This window comes from Ursus maritimus, unplaced genomic scaffold (genome assembly GCF_017311325.1).
Source record: "Ursus maritimus isolate PB19 unplaced genomic scaffold, ASM1731132v1 scaffold_4, whole genome shotgun sequence".
NCBI classification, from domain to species: domain Eukaryota; kingdom Metazoa; phylum Chordata; class Mammalia; order Carnivora; family Ursidae; genus Ursus; species Ursus maritimus.
In genome coordinates, this window is record NW_024426552.1 from 17,145,655 (window position 1) to 17,163,468 (window position 17,814).

A 17,814-nucleotide genomic window follows, 5' to 3' on the forward strand; every position below is an offset into this window, starting at 1 on the left:
GACCGTGGGGCCTCTACTTGAAACCCTGACAGGGAACTGTCGCTTTAAATCTAGTATCCGCGTTGTCTCTTCTCAGGAGGGGTTACTGCCTGAGCTTGGTTGACCTTCTTCAAAACTCTTCAAAACTTCTCTGATTCCTCTTCACTCTTCTTTTCTACATGGACTCGAGAAAGAAATTTCTGAATTGCCTTTCTCTGCGGGTTTCTTGACTCTGTCACCCGCCTCCTCCAAGGACCTCACCCCTCACTAACTCTGCTCTGTATTGTTCCCCAAAAACTCATCATGAGATACACCTTGATAATATAACAAGTTAGTTTAGGGGTCGGAAACATTTTCTCCAACAATTCTTATATTCGTCATGTGTTGTCCTATTCTCTGGAACAAATTTGTGTAAATCCCAGCTCTGCTAATCTTGCTAGAGGCTGCTTGTCGGGGAGATGCTTAGTCTCCAACCCACACCTGTAACTTTAAACATCTCCAAGGGTGACTGATGAACAAATTCTCACTGGAAAAGGTGGGTGTCCTAGGAGACTGGTGACATCATGATACATTCTGATGAAGCCTTTCACAACACCGACTTGATCTGTATTATTGTCAGCTACATTATATTTTAAATTTCCTGGATTCTGGATTTTTCCGTTCCTGAGCTTTTAGTATCATGGTGTGTTTTCTCTAATGTGAGTGTCCTTTTAAAATAGCTTGTGCCTTTATATGTGTCTTGCCACTTCAGGGCTCAAAGATATGGGCAAATTCCAAACTGACATTAGATGTCTTAGCATCATGATTGGGGGATCACATTTGAAAATAACCACCTCTTTGGCTGTTCCCAGCCCTTAGTATGGCTGTCACGTCTCTCCTGAAGAGCATCCAAACATCCCTCACATTGATCTTCCATTTTAATTCCTGTCCAGCTCCTGAAGGGAAGTCACATGGGTCTCTCTCACTGTGCCCTGGTTCCAGCTACTGGAACCGGCTGCCAGTTTCCGTGGGTGCTTAAATGTTCTTCACGTTGACCATGACTCCTGTTGTCCTTGAGAGAGCATGCCTCTCCCAGCCAACTGACAGACTTTCTTCATGGAAGACAAAACATTCCTCCAAAGAGTCTGCCTCTCAGTTGACCCTCAAGCCACCCATTCCTGACTCACTTTTGCAGGTCTGGCAAAATTCACATCTTCTTTTAGCTCTTGCTGAAGTGGAACAAAGATTTGTTCATGCTCAGAATGGCAATCTTTTCTGGGTGCCATATAAAAATTCCTCATACATATCCTTGGCAGCAATTAAGTTACGCTGATAAATTAGTAAATTTAGGGAGCATAAAATTCACTATATTATGCCAAGTTACATGCCAAAAGATTCATAAAACTATACCAAAATATTTTCAAATAAATGGTTTTGCTTTTGTAATTGAAATCTTTACAAAATTAAATGCCTCACCATTCTGGTATGAGAGGAAAAATTGAGGTACTCTGCCAGGTTTCTCAAAGTGAATTTCGTGTTTGCTACATGGCCTTGTATTTTAAATCCAAACTCTGAAACTTACCCTCCTAATGAGGTGAAAATCGCTCGGATGCTATAATAAAAATTCACCTAGGGGCACCTGGTGGCTCAGTTGGTTAAGCATCTGCCTTCAGGTCAGGTCATGATCTCAGCCCCATGTCAGGCTCCCTGCTCTAAGGGGAATCTGCTTCTCCTTCTCTCTCTGTACTTGCCCCTGCTAATGCTTTCTTTCATTCTCCCTCTCTTTCTCTCTCTCTCTATCTCTCCCTCTCTGTCAAATAAAATCTTAAAAATATTCATCTGGAAAGTTCTATTTGTTTAGACACATTTGGAGGAAAAGACTGTTGCTTCATTAAATAAATATGAACATCTTATGAACTAAAATGCAAAATCACATGTTTTTCTAAAATATAAAACCTGTATTCCAATAAATGTTGTGTGGCAGAGGTCACCTTAGGCCACTTCCCCTCTCTCTTTCTATGCCAGGGGGAAAAAACCCAAGTGTGAAGCTTCCACACAAATCCCACAATGTTAGCTGATAAAGATTCTATGCTGGAAAAGTTCAAGCAGCACAGAGTGCCTTCTCAACAAGTGTTAGATGTACTTAGTAACTTTGAGCCGTTTTGAACAGGGCATGATGAAAGGTTCTGTTTTTTTCTGAGCTGCGGGTTGCAAGAAAAAAAATCAACATACCACCCAAAAATTGGACAAAGCCCTGCCAGTCTTTTGGGACATACTTCACAGACTCTGATGCACATTCGTGCTACCGAGCAAATAAAACGTGAGAGCAAGAGGGTTTTCCCACTGAAAACTTGCTAGGCTGGCAAATGCTATGGAAGTAAATAACTGCATAAATACCATAAAAATGTGGATCTTTGGAGGGTCACTGAGCCCTAGCCACTTAATTTCAGCCACAACAGCAAGCAGCTGCTCAGTGGACAATTTTGTTATGAGGTGTTGGTGATTTAACAAGTTGGCCAAAAGTAGTTGGAATGTGGCATGAAAGATTTCATCTCTGCTGGGTTTTACTGTTGCATGCTGGACTTTTTTTTTCTTTTTTCTTTCTGTTTTTTTTTTTTTTTTTTCTTTTGGCAGAATGGCCAAAGTCCCTGCCTTTGGCATACAGGAGCCCGAAAAGAGTGCATTAATCACTTTGCTGTAGTATTTTATACACCCTTTTTAACGCTTTGTGTATGATTCTATAAAGCTATACCAAAAACAACAACAACAACAAAAACCCAACTGAGGTCTATTTGTCTGCTTTTTTAGAGTCTCTACAAACTACTGTCCTGGAATTTTTTTAAAACGGCATTTCAGATTTACTGGTGAATGTCATTTTATTCTTTGACTATGTGAAAATTAATCTTATATAATAAAAAATAATTTTGGTGATAAGAATGTGGTTAGGATATCTAGCTTGATAGACCGGAAATGCAGTGTGGGATTGCAGCGACCGGGTGTGAGTGCTTTTGGACAACGACTTATCTTTCTAGTATTTGTTTTCTCTTCAAGCTCTAACACTCCATGATGGGCATCTTGGTATTTTAGGCATTTCTTCGATGTAAATGGGTATGTTTTCAAAATATGGAATTTATTTGTGGGATTAGTAAACATGCAGAACTTTCTAAATGAAAGAATTGAAAGGGTGAACTTTGCCTGGAATCGGCAAGTTCATGATTTCTCTTTCTTCCCCCTTGCCCCAGTCATTTCTCGGATAGCTACCTATTAACTTGGCCAAGAAAACAGAAGTCGCTGATTTTCAAAAACCATCTATTAAGTGTTTGCAACTTGAGGAACATTGAGTTAAATACAGAGATTTCAACAGTGGATGGAGGAGATGCTCTCTGATCTCATGGGGCTCATGGTTGATCAGAGAAGGTGGAAAATTAGACAAGTAATCAAAATAATATGTAGTGAGGCTATGACATAATCCCACAGTTGCCTTGCAAATCCTGGATTCTAAATAAGGCCTGTTTAACATGTCATTGAGCATGTGTGATCCAGATGGATTATGGGAACATCCACTCCTTTGTGTAATTTTTCAGTTTTCCCCTTAATGTTCACCCAAAGTGACTGCTCTGACTACATGCAGCTTTAATTTCCCTGGGGGTCCAGTCTGTGCATGAGAAGGCGTTAAAATGAACTCATGTACAATTGGGAGGAATATGTGGGAAACCAAGTGCTCATGTAATTGTCATGGAAAAGTAGAAATGCAAAATCACCCATTATTGCATTCCCTCTCTTCTCTGCTTTAGGACATCTCCTTGGCCTCTCCCATGATGATTCCAAATTCTGTGAAGAGAACTTTGGTTCCACGGAAGATAAGCGCTTGATGTCTTCCATCCTAACCAGTATCGATGCATCCAAGCCCTGGTCCAAGTGCACTTCAGCCACCATCACAGAATTCCTGGATGATGGCCACGGTACGTGTCATTTAAGACAACACAAGCTCAATAACAACAGTTACGGGGATTATTACCAGTGTTACTTCATGACATCCTCATGAAGCCCACCATGCCCCCTGAGACAATGGTTGTTTAGAGAGGGTCAGGAAGGGAGCAGAGGGACATTCTGTTGGTGTATAATGCCAACGTCCTTGGTGGCATTATAGCTATGGTATTTTTGCTTTGGAATTGAAAAGTTCAAAAGAAAAGCAGTGTGGGAGACCACACAGAATGCCTAGCCAGTGCCCTGAAAGCCTGGCTTTTATTCCGCCTTTCACCACTAGCTTCCTGTGAGAATGTTGGCAGACATCTTGTTTCCCTGCTATTAATATGACTCTCAGAATTATTTGTTACATGCCTATTATAGGGGTGTGGTTAAAATGTAGGTGACAATTCTGTCGGATCCTCTTTATGGCAACGGAAAACCAGGAAAGGAAGCTCTTTAAATTTGTGTTCACTGGAAGAATCTGGCTTCATCCTGACAGCAGATTCTCCTGGAAGTAGAATAAAAACTGTAGAACAGAAACTGAAAATCAATCTGAAGAGTGGGAAAACACTTTAAGAACTTCAAAAGAAAATCTTTGGCTTTATCCGCTAGATACAGTTCAAGAGCATAACCTACTTTATTAAATTCTGCAAATCGAGGATTAGTGCCGTAAATTATATAAAAATGCCAAAGAAGTTGCACTTTTTAGAAATAATAAATTCTGGCCCTTAAGTAATCTTCAAAACAAGCCATTGCTAATTCCCTAGCATCCCATATGACTTGAAACTACTAGAGGCACAGGAGGATAGGTGCGTTAGAGCGGAAGTGGTTCAAATACAGACACCATGTAGTTCAACGGACATTACTCACTCCTTTTCTTTTTTTCCTATTAAAATTTGTCTCTTTCCAAAACTGGTGGTTGAACAGAATATGACAGAAATTTTTGATCATAATAATTGTCCATAAAATTATCTCATGATGTATGGTTTAGAGTTAGCTAAAGAGAGTCTGTGATAGTTGTTTTTCCTAGTTCCACGAAGTTTATGGCCTAATGTTTCGTAATATCCTAGTGCACTGGCCACCTTGAACTTTGGCTGCGTAATATCAAAACAATTGATGAATTCAACTCCTTGCAGACAAAAAAGAACTCTGCCACATAGTTCTTTGGTCTCTCAGAGGAAAAATCTGTTCATTAACTCAGTTTTGCTATGTTAGTGGTGAACCGGTAATGTTTTAGGTACTTAAAACTTTTAAAAATATCCTGTTCCTGAAAACAATCCATGCCTAGCCTAGTTTAAAATTTCCCTCAATACAAGCTGTTCTCTGCTCATTAAAAGGACATCCCAATAGCTCAAAGATTAGAAAAAAACGCTAAGAATGAACATATTAGGCTTTTCCTTTAGACTAATAATAAGTGCTAATTTTCTGTGTAGCTCAAATTACAATGCTGATTCAATGCTGATACAATTTACAATGCTCAAATATCAATGCTGATAAAGTCCTGCGATGAATGTTTACCTAATTATTTGCCTGTCCACATTGATCAGGTCAATATCTAATGAAGTCCCTCTTGGGTGGAACCCTCGTCTCCACTCTTAATGTCACTTTTGCTGCTTTTTTTTTTCAGGTTTTCTGAAAATGAAATAACATTAATATTTTATTTCAGAATCACACATTACACATTCCAAAAGTTTGAGCTCAACTTTGAATCCCTAAATGAATGGATTTAGTTGCTAAGGCAGCAAATACTTATGGCTAAAATGGGACCAATTTTTTTTTCCTGTGCAAGTATTAGGTCAGCTAATTACAATGCTGTGCAGAATTTTGTTCCTTATTGCCATAATTTTGGAATGATTCGTTTATTTCATGTTTGTGGAATTCATGATCTTACTTTTTGTGCAGTAAATATGCTTTCAGTATTGTCTTCATTTCTTAACATTACTTCTGTATTTAAAAGAGTCCACATTCAGCTTTTTAAAACTTTTGCAACAAACTTACGTATTTTATACATCTGGCTATGTCCATTCCAGAGATCCTCATGGTAGATAACAACCAAGCAACATAAATTTAGTAGATGTAGATTTTATTCACTGGAACTGATACAATCTTTTTTGAATTTCCCATGTATATGTTAAATAAATTGATTAAATTAGCGAAATTCTTGGAACAACAAATTCTTAATAAGCCTACTTATTCATTAACTCCTTTCATCAAGCTTAGACCCTCTCGCTTTTGAATATGTTGGTTAAGCAGTCTTGTGTTATAATCCATACATACACACACACACACACACACACACACACTGATTTTATCAGTAGCCTGTAATGAATAAAGTCATTTCAGAATATGGAGCGTCAAAGAAGGCAAAGGTACCATGGTTAGGGGTAGCAAAGCTCAATTATGCTCATTTCAAAACAGCACTCGCGGATACTGAAACGGTGGTACGCTCTAAGCACTGTCATTTAAATGTGAACTCAAATAATTTAGCAACGTTTACACTGCCGCCAAAAAACTGACTTAAGTCAGTTTAAGTGAAAGTGTGGTGATAGGAACTAGTAAGCGCGATTTTGAGATGGTTGAGGCTCTGGCATTTCAACTTCAGAGCTTAGGGGAGAACATCAAAGTCCTAGAGGAAAGAAACACAAACAAACACATCTTTCTTAGAAGACTTGACTGATACCAAAACACCATATGGTAAAACCCTTTTACTTTGCTCGTAGGAAATGACTCAGACTTCCATCCCGAGCCCATTCATTCAGAGTTAATAGAAATAGTTCTACTATTTTTTTTCTGTACTAATTTTCTAGGCCATAACAATTTTAAGCAATGAAATAGTCGTGGCAAGGGGCTGGGGACTGCACTTTAGACAGACAGACTAAGTGCGAAAAGGGATATCATTTCACAATAAGGGAGAACCAGAAAAGCTGTTCAGTGTAGTCCTAAATCATTAAAAGCTCAGAGGTCTGGCTCCTTTTTCCAAACGGCCAAAAACGGTGTCACATCACGAGGATCCCTGAAGGTACCCCTGTATTCCCGCATGATACCATCATCGATACCCACAAAAAAATGATTCGCAATTATCGAGGAAAATTAAACTGTGACAGTAATATAAACACAGCAAAGTCATTGCTGTGTTTAAGGAGACGCTCTCACAAAACTTACACAATTTCTCGATGGGACCTAAAGAGTTCTTTATCTGGAAAATCCATTTATGGATAATAGCTCATACGTCTCCCTCTCACCTCCAGCAGCGCTAGAGAAATAAGGTCTTAAAGCACAATTAAATTCAAATCATTTGATTTGTTTTTAAAATTATTAGCCATAAGTAGCTGGACATTTGTAGTACTCTCCCACTGCCAAATGTAAATTCATTAATACTGAGTGTTTCCTGATTTCGTTCCAAGAACTATGTAGCAATTCGGTTATGGTTGAAAAGTCAATGTGCACACGTTAAAATAACTGTGCCTACATATTTGTGATTCAGAAAAGGAGAAGCCATGTCTCAGGGGGACCCCCCCCCCCACCACTAGCCTTGCCAAGATACTTGTAGACATTCTGCAGCGTTTGTACAAGTTAGCTGTAGGCAAGCTGGCGAGGCCTCAGAAATAAAGGTGAGCACTGGCAGGGAAATTGTGCAGTGAAAGCAGGTTATTGAATTTCCTTTCTCAAAGGCTAATAACCTTGAAGCCAGGAAAGATAGCCGTGTCCGCTATATCCCTAAGTCCACGGTGCCAGGGGATGAGAAAGGCCACCTTCCACACAGAGACAGCTCAAGAACCGTCTTGACACAGACTGCTAAGGAAAATCTGGACACAGCTTTGAAATAGTAATAGGCAGCATATTTAAAGAACTAAGTTTACAGCCATCCACTAAACACAGAACTTTGGAGGTAAAATGGTATTAGAAACCCAGTTCTCTGAATCTTTTGTCTGTGGAGGCTATAGGCTAGTAATCGATAGGATCTTAACATTCAGTTTTTAAGGTAAAATACTCATACACTTCAAGGTCCATCATGATGGTATCACAGTTTTCACAATGTGTTCTTTGAAAGAGTCTGCAAATAGGACATATATTTTAAGGACATGGTGACCTGTGTTTTTAAAAACACTATGCTTCTTTTTCATCTAATTTCCTTGGTACTACCTTTACTAAACAGGGCTCTTAAAGCTTGTGACAGTTTCACACACAGACCCCTTGGATGGCTTTCGGTCAGCAACCATAGTCTATACATTTCAATGCCCTTAAGTTTTCTCTGCCACCTGGCTTGTAATGCATCAGTTTCTCTATTATGTTAGCCATTCAAATAAAGACCTAAAAGAACTTTGAGTTGCCAGGCCAGGGAGATACGCTTAGACGTAAAAGGGGATAGCTTGCAATGGACGAGTTTTATTAGGAACATTAATTGATTTCTGATACGCTGTGGCTATTTGGCTGATGCCTAATTTCGTGCCTGTGTATGGGAAAGGAAGAGAGGACAGAAATAACCATAGTGTAAACAGAGAAGAAAATATGAAAAAAATAGAGAAGAACTAACTTTGATCTGATAATTTTCATTAATCATTAAAATGAAGGACAAAGAGTGCTGGCCATGAGATACAAAAAAGCCAACGATTTTTCTGTCTCGTTTCCCGAAGGCCTGGCATAACTTCCATCACGCTTAGCATACTCTGTGGCCGTGGAGAGACTGCCGCTTTCTTTCCTTTGTTTGTCCGTCACAAACCACTGCCTTTTACTTTTTCATTTTTCACCTTTAAGCATTTAACTGAACACGGATGGTAAAAACAAATACGCAATATGGACACGTTTCCTATTGTCTTTCTTTTGGGAACTGTCCATTTTTATACATAGGAAACGTTAAAACAAAAGAAAAGAAGGAAGCAGGGAGGAAAAGAAAAAACAAGTTGACAATTTGTGGAAAAGAACAAACAGGCAAAATGTTGGCAGCAAAGCCCAGATAGGATTTCAGACGGGGATCAAGTGAAAAATATGTGAACTAGATAGGAAGAGGCAGTTGAGAATAAGAGCCAAGCAGATTAAGGAAAGTCAGCAGTAGGTTGGCAACTTTCAGAGCTCAATGCAAATGATACTGAAAGATTGACAGATTGACTCTTTCACTCTTCCCCCAATCTGTAACATTAACAAAAAAATGGACAATGTATCTTCAATCCACCATTAGATTTAAATATTTCATACCATGAAATTCAGAATCAGGCTCTAGATTAATTTTTTTATTGTTGTTCCATAGTGCAAGAATGGAAAGCATTGCATTTGTGAGATTTGTCTATACCTATTTTGTTGCAAAAGGACATAATTCAATGTATAGATGAAATTGATAGACTGTATGTTTCAGGGTAAACAGAAACTAATGCAGCAACAAATCCTGATGAGAACGTTGGAATAATACATTAATGGCAGTTCTGAAATAAATCATTTGATTATAAGCAGGAAGTCATCGCCAGGTGACCTCTAAGGCAAAACCATAGAGCTGAGATACAGTATCTTTAATAGCAAAGCAAATGTGTGATTCATTTTTAAAACTTATACTTTGGACCTGAAACTAATGTAACATCACGAGTCAGCTATGCTAGAATCAACAAAAACGGAACAAAACGTATGCTTTGATATGAAGCTTTTTAAAGAAATGCCACATCTTGAAGTCTCCTCATTATAAGTTGATTTCAAATTGAATTCTGCATTTCTTTCTTCTTATCATGTCCTAGGGAAATAGAAAGAGGTCAGTGACTCCACTTCCACAAAGAGGTGGTGAGTTATTCTGACTCCAGACAAACAAGGTGGACCCAGGCCACGTGTACCCACACATGTTAAAGACTTCCCAGCTAATCCCTAGTGACGCAGTCTTAATGGTTCTGTGCTTTTTAGTAAAATAAAAGTTTCCTAAAACAGCACTTTTGAAGAATTGGAGAGCATTCTTGCTGTCTCAGAGATTTGTTGACAGTCTTGTAACATCAGCAATCTGTGGAGCATTCCCTGGTTTATACAATCTTCTTTTTGTTGTTGTTGTTGTTCTTCTTCTTCTTTTTTTTTTTTTTTTAGTAACAATGAAGATAACCCTTCTCCTGGAGTTCTCAGTGCCTAATCTTACCATCTCCTAAACAAAGCTGAGTGAGGGTTTACTATCATTCTTTCCTATTGACTCCATGTTGATGTTTTTCTTTTAACTCGATGTTTTTCTCCCAAAGTTCTTTTTGGCTGGATACTTATTTTTAATGCTTTTTCTGGCTTGCCTTCAGAAGCTTTACCTCTTCAAACATTCTGGCTCTGAAATTAAATAGGAACTCTGCTCTGTATTCATTTTCATATAATGCTTCCATCACAAATTGACAAATTCTAAGGTATTCACTTTGAAGAAACTTGAACGTAGCTGTGAAAATATTTGCAGTATACTTAAAACATGCTGACTATTCCATGTCTCGGTAAAGTAGGGCTGAAATGTGATTTTCTTTTGTTAAGTAAAAAGAATGACTCTCAATATATCTAAAATTGTTAAATACGCTGAGCATAGTATCAACTGTTGCTGTTCTGTATTTTTCTGGTCACCCTTTGTATCTCTGTTAGTTATTTTTACCCTTAACAGCGTCACAATGAGAAGAGAAACATTTCACAGAGTTTGAAAATCAATTAGGGAGAGGTTAACTAACTTGGTCGAGAACACTCACCAGAATTCGACTTTGGACTGGGTGTTTCTACCATTAGGCACAGTATCCACCATTTAAAGGATCCCTCCACATGCCTGCCAGGTCAACACTGAGACAAGAAATCTATCTACACGGGGAGCAGAAGTGAGATGGGATATGGTGAGGAAGGCAGGCTCAGAGCATAAACCCCTAAGAGCTATGTGACCGTGGCCTATTTTTTTCATTTTTCAGTTTCCTTATCTGTAAAATAAGGAAAATACTAGAATCTGCCCTGTAGAGTGAATACATTTAAGAAAGAGAGAATGGTATAACTGTGTAACAAATATTTGTTATTTTTAATACTATGAATAGTTGGCAAGCAAATCCCAAAATCCCAAGTAAACAAAAATGGGCAGAAACTGATGGGCGACATGCATGCTCCCATAGGCCCAGAGAAAATTCATGGTGTTAACTACAGGTCAGGGATTCTTAGGGAAGCTTCTGAGGGGAGGGGAGGCTCGTATCAGCTTCTGAATTTGCATTGCCCGCCTGTGTGCCCACTTCTCTTGATCCCCCAAGCTCACTCCTTTATACCCCCCACATTATGTAAGGAGATCACCAACTAACTTGTGCGACATACTGGACCACCCAACAACCACTAGTTGTAGTAAAGAACAGACCCAAATGGTGACAAAGAAGAAGGATTAAAAGATGGGCTTCATCCCAAATTATCAAAGATAATGTCTGTTTTTTGCCCACTGCTCCTTTATTCTGTGACTCTTGAATTCTTTATAAAAATTCGCATAAGTCTAGAAGAAATACTTCATATCTTTTATTGTCTCCACTTTATTGGGAAACCCCAGGGGGTGGGAGTGGATCTGGGTCATTTTTGTGTTTCCCCGGTATCTAGTATGTTTGCTAGGACATTGTAGGTGCTGACCAAATGCTTGTTGAGGGCAAGAATGAACGAGGTCTCCCTTTGTTATTATTTAGGGAATTAATGGGGAGGGGACTTGGGCGGGCACATGAAGAAGAGAAAAGCTGAACGTGGAGAAGAGTATAAATAGAGTATGTGGAGAAACTCTGTTTCTCAGAGTTGTAAATGCTTATTTACTATTATCGTTGTTGTTGCTGCTGTTATGTCCATTATATTATTTCCTCTAGGTCCATCCCAATTTCTCCTAGTCCCTCAGCCCAATGGCTATTTTCACAACTAATTATTGCAAAATAATTTTATTTGATCATATCACTGCCATCATTAGACATGCCCCGGAGCATGTAGCCCATTGAAAAGCCTGGAAGGGGTTGGTGAACGCAAAGAGGTGCCCTCCTCCATCCGCGGGGGAGTCCCTGCTCCGTCCCTGGGGGAGTCCCCTCTCCAGGGCCTCAGCCTGCACATCTGTGGGCGCGTGACGTTCCCACAGCAGCTGGAGCCCTGCATTTTCAGATTCACGACTTTAGTAGCTTGAAACCTAAACAGAGCGCAGTGGTCAATCTCGGTTGTTCTTTCAGGTAACTGTTTGCTAGATCTACCACGCAAGCAGATCCTGGGCCCCGAGGAACTCCCGGGACAGACGTACGACGCCACGCAGCAGTGCAACCTGACATTTGGGCCCGAGTACTCCGTGTGCCCGGGCATGGACGTCTGCGCCCGCCTCTGGTGCGCCGTGGTGCGCCAGGGCCAGATGGTGTGTCTGACCAAGAAGCTGCCCGCCGTGGAAGGGACACCATGTGGGAAAGGGAGGATCTGCCTGCAGGGCAAGTGTGTGGACAAAACCAAGAAAAAATATTACTCAGTAAGTGATTTGCTTGTCACGCCATGCCCGGAGACGCAGGATCTGAGGTCCATTCCTGTGACATGTGTGGGTCTATCACCAGAAGGCTTTCTTTCCCAGTTAAAATATTTTTCCTCGAGAGGCCCAGGCAAAGCATCTGCTGGCTGTCCTCTGAGTTTCAAAGTCCCAAGCGGAGCACTGACATTCGGCACAATGCTTACGTGTTATCAAGACTATCCCAGAGCTGTGCGTTCTCAGATACTCTGACAGCAGCCAGGAGTTCTTCACCCCATCCTTCAGCAAGGAGTTTATAATATTCTTCCCTCTGGAAGTCTCTCCGCTTCCTGCTACCCTGTTTTCCAGAATGATTATTCCCCCGCGGCGTAAGCACAAGTGGTGTGTGTATGGGGGGCAGGTGCACCTCAACATCTGTCACATTCCCTCTAGACAGAGAAGGACTCTAGTCTAATGAGGACTGAAGCCAAACTCAGGTCAAATACATTTATGCCTGGGACGGAGGCTCTGTCTCCGATGGGATGTGTGAGATCCACAAAGGGTTGCAGAACGTCCGTGCTAAACAGGGAGAAGAAATGTAAATACAACCAACTACGCAGGCATCATGGAAAATCTTCAGCATCATGTATTTTGTCAAAGATGCAGAATCAGAGTGGACAGAAAGTTAGCTATGGCTCAAGTGGTTATTAACAGAAATGTATGATATTAGAAGGTGCACAGAAACCTGGAGTCATTCTTGCAGTGTGCTCAGAACTGCCAGGGAAACATTCAGGTCCTCGTGCCAGGAGGTGGCAGGGAGCAGAAGAGATGACTCACTTAGAATTGGAATTGCACTATAATTCCAGAATGTCCCATATCTGTGGCCATGTTCAATTCAGTGAAAATTTATACCGTGATGGGGTTTCCACTACAGCATCAAATGCAAGTGATTTCCAAATGTACATTTGGAATGTTTTTTTCTCCCTTCTGCATTAAAATGTCTTCTATTTTCTATTTCAGACATCAAGCCATGGCAACTGGGGATCCTGGGGGTCCTGGGGCCAGTGTTCTCGCTCATGTGGGGGAGGAGTACAGTTTGCTTATCGGCACTGCAATAACCCTGCACCCAGAAACAGTGGCCGCTACTGCACAGGGAAGAGGGCCATCTACCGCTCCTGCAACGTCATGCCCTGCCCACCTAACGGTACGATGCTCCCAAGTGTCAGTAACCACCATGTGCCACGTGTAATTTGTATTCTAGCAGTAATAAATAAAGGAGGCTGGAGAAATAACCTATTAATCTTGTACTTCACAGTTCCACCAGTGTTCAAATCAATAACAAATACATGAGCGATTTTTTTAAACTATTATTAAAAATAATTAGGTATTTAGAGAGTAGGAAGAAAATAATTGTTGCTTTCAACTCCCGTGTACAGATAAAATCCAAGGCTGGTGTGTAAAGAGGCCCTGAAAAAAGTTTGCATATTCTTGTTAAAATGAGTTAAATGCACAAGATTCTGTCTAAGTTTCAGCATAGACAAAGTAAAAACATGACATGTTTGTTTTTTAGGTAAATCTTTTCGTCATGAGCAGTGTGAGGCCAAAAATGGGTATCAGTCTGATGCAAAAGGAGTCAAAACGTTTGTGGAATGGGTTCCCAAATATGCAGGGGTCCTGCTGGGGGACGTGTGCAAACTGACCTGCAGAGCTAAGGGCACCGGTTACTACGTGGTGTTTTCTCCAAAGGTAACTGCACGCCAACTGTCCAGAAGCAGTAGACGTTCTTGCCAGAAATTATTTGGTAGATTGAAGCCTAGAGATACCAAATACCAACAGTCATTATTTTTTGGCTGACTAGATTTTGGAGGGTTTTATTTTCACCTCTGTAGTGTCTATATTCGCAAACCTTATACAAAGAACAACAATTATTCTGTAAACAAACAAGTAAATGTTTTAAAAGCTATTTTTGAAAAGTCATAACTCTGTGTCAGGGAAGGTGAGGTGTGACCTTCACTTCAAAATAGCCGTGAAAACAACTAGAATTTCCTACGTATGCTTGTACAGGGCACTGAAAGCAAAAAAAGCTTTCTACTTCTCTATCATTTAATTAAGAATTCCTTTGGTGATTTATGAAGATACGTTTCAAGATCATCATCTCTGACCCAGACCTTTAAATGTCTTGCACCCTTAATACGAATCAATATCCCTATCGTTATACACGTGATAATATATGCATGTCAAATTATCCCTTATTTTTCACAGGAGTGCATTTTCTAAATTACTAACAGTTTTATTTCTCACAATCCATGTTATGCAGCAATTTAAAATACTGTTTATCTAATTTGTAAGCAGATGCTACGTTTCAAATCACTTCTAAAAGTGGCCTTCAGATTTGTATGAAATAGGACTGAAAAATAATTTCATGTCCAACTGAAGTAATTTTTAAAATACTTTATCTTTTTATTGCAAGATAGTGCATTTTAGTTTAACAAATATGACAAAGAATAAGAGCAGAACTATCACCTGGCAATGCCACATCTGGAGAGCTGTGAGCCTATTGAAATACACCCTACTTCAGTTCACACACACACACACACACACACACTCACATACGCACACGCATATGAAGAGTTGTATATACACAAATACAAAACACGTCTGTTTATTTACACATATGCCTACATATCTTCTTTCTATATGCACAAACCAGGGTCCATATATGTACTCTTTTATAACTAGCTTTCTAAGAATATACTGATTCCTTTACTCAAAATACATTCAGTGTCTCCCAGTAAGTACTTCCCTCTGGCTTCCCCAGACTATTTCTACACTAATCTGTGGGTCTCTATTTCAGCATCTGACAGTTGAGCACGTGATAGGAAATTCTTTCCAGCCATTCACGAGGTTTTGAATGTCAAGTTCAGATTTTCAAATGTATTACTATAGCAACAATTATGCCCCAAAGAAGGATCTCAGCGATCTTGAGCCTGCTCTTTTTCTGCTTTCCACCCAAGTGACAAGTCCCCCAGGCTAAGTGAAATCATACCAGGGGACTGTGCTCTGGCAGAAAGGGAGATGAATACCTTGGGTCTCCTGGCATATTTGGAATTAAGCTCAAGAGAGAAAGGACATAACCCACATTAATCCCAGATCAGCTTTCTGCCAAGACGTCAAGGATTTTTCAGCTAGATACTCCAGGGTAGGGGTCCCTGGGTGGTTTAGATGGTTAGGTGTCTGCCTTCAGCTCAGGTCATGATCCCAGGGTCCTGTACCAGGGAGTCTGCTTCTCCCTCTCCTTCTACTGCTCCCCCTGCTTGTGCTCTCTCAATCCGTCAAATAAATAAATTTTTTTAAAAAAATATTAAAAAAAAAAAAAGGTACTCCGGGGCACTCTGGTTTTGGGTTGGTCGGTTATTTTTCGATGCACTATCCCAGTCAAACGCAAACCTCCACAAATTAGAACTTGCTGTTTTACCATGGAAACCAAGTACCTGTGCACGGGCATCTTCCCACTGCTCATGGGGTCCTTGTCATTCAGGTGACGGATGGGACTGAGTGCAGGCCCTACAGTAACTCCGTCTGCGTCCGGGGCAAGTGTGTGCGCACTGGCTGTGACGGCATCATCGGCTCGAAGCTGCAGTACGACAAGTGTGCCGTGTGTGGGGGAGACAACTCCAGTTGCACAAAGGTGGTTGGAACTTTCAATAAAAAAAGGTAAGGTGATAGAATGGTTGCCCTGACAGCAATCAAACCAAGCTTTAGACTTGCATGACCGAAAAAGGGGGACTTGTGTTACATCATAAGCTGTCTGTGGGAAGAGGTCCAGCATGGCCCTAGTCACATACATATGAGAACTAAGGAGGGGGTGAAAAAGTTCTGGCTGCAGAGTGCAAACTCCCGGCGCCTCTGGAGGCAGATAAACTGCAGTGGCTCTGAGGTCAAGATTTTGCAGCATGCGAACACTAAAAACAGAAAGGCTGTGATATCCCTGCGAGTGATCTCCAGTATTATTCCTGAAACATCATGTAGGGAAGGATGGCTGGTTTCCGTCATAATTATTTCGTTTTACAGAGAAATTTTCACTAGGCTGTATTTTTCTTGAAGACATCTCTCATTGCAAAATGTTAAGTTAATTGCAGGAGTGTAGACAACAATATCATTTTATAGTGAATTCTCCTGATCTGTATCTACTCTATAAAAAGTATATGTACAGTAATGTCTGCTTACTCTTGGGGTCCTTGATTATGCTTTCATTTTAAATATGTAAGTTTATAAAGTACCAATTCCTGGAATTAAATGTTTTTAAGGTTTGTTTATTTATTTTAGATAGAGTGAGAGGGTGCACACGTGCAAGTGGGGGGAAGGGCAAAGGGAGAGAATCTTCTAGCAGACTCCCCACGGAGCCTGACCCAGCGCCCCACATGGGTCTCGATCCCATGACCCATGAAATCATGCCCTGAGCCAAGACCAAGAATTGGTCACTTAACTGACTGAGCCACCCAGGCGCCCCTGACATTAAATACTATGTTATCAGAGAAGATGAGGAAGCTGGCTAAAGAGTCTTCTGGAATGCAGGACTGTCTTTCTTCTTCACCAAACCCTTCTTATGCTGAATGGTACTGGTCCAGTGCACTCGTATTCTTGCTGTGTGTGCTGTGTTGTCTTTAACTGGAGGGTAATATGCAAACTAAATTAACAATAAGGATTTATTAAAACAATTGCATGCCATGTTATTGTGGAAAACAGGAAATTTATCTTTGATATAATAAAAAATGGTATGGCTGAAGAATTTATTCTGAATTTACTAATCTTATTTGCTAGTGATTTAGTAATTATTCATCCAATTGTATTGAGCCATCTTTGTAAAATACCCCGCATGTCCATCACATACGGCATTTTTATATGTTGCGAAGGTGCAAGACACCGTAGAAATTATGAAGTCGACCTTTTTGTTTTTCAAATGAGGAAACTGGGACTCTGAAAGCTTAGGGCTTATCTAATTTTGCACGGCTGATGAATGCCAAAGCAAGGGCTACACCCCAGGTCATAAGAAGGTAAAAAAAAAAAAAAAAAAAAAAAAAAAAAGGAAAGAAGGAAGCAAGAGGAACAAATTCAGGTATCAAATAGGAAATAAAATACCTTCTGTACTATGTGCCATGTATTCTTCCTACATAAACTTATAAGCCACTTTTTTAAATACTGAATTTGGCATTTTGTCGTTTGGATTGGCAACCAGTATCTGTGCATTTGTGGTCCCATGAAAAGATGAAGAAATTCATGATCGCCACAAGCGATGGGCAACCTGACAGCTTGCAAATTGATTTGACCAAGATTATATTATGTGGTACAAATGATCTGTTTCACTACTCCAAATAAATTACCTCGGCCTAATGTGATGTATAAAAAAGGGCATTGATCTTGGGGCTGAAGTCTTTGTCATCAAGCTCTGGCTCAGTAATTTACAGAGACTGTGATCTCTCAAG

The 17,814-nt window shown here is 40.2% G+C and overlaps 1 protein-coding gene across 1 annotated transcript in view; it reads left to right on the forward strand.

Annotated features, from left to right (window-relative positions):
• ADAMTS5 (ADAM metallopeptidase with thrombospondin type 1 motif 5) overlaps positions 1–17,814 on the forward strand; it is a 46,420-nt gene that overhangs the window by 19,286 nt on the left and 9,320 nt on the right. The window contains exons 3-7 of the mRNA XM_008701935.2: positions 3,753–3,920; positions 12,075–12,358; positions 13,352–13,535; positions 13,902–14,077; positions 15,870–16,045. Of these exons, the coding sequence (XP_008700157.2) occupies positions 3,753–3,920; positions 12,075–12,358; positions 13,352–13,535; positions 13,902–14,077; positions 15,870–16,045 (988 nt within the window). The remainder of the gene's footprint in view (positions 1–3,752; positions 3,921–12,074; positions 12,359–13,351; positions 13,536–13,901; positions 14,078–15,869; positions 16,046–17,814) is intronic.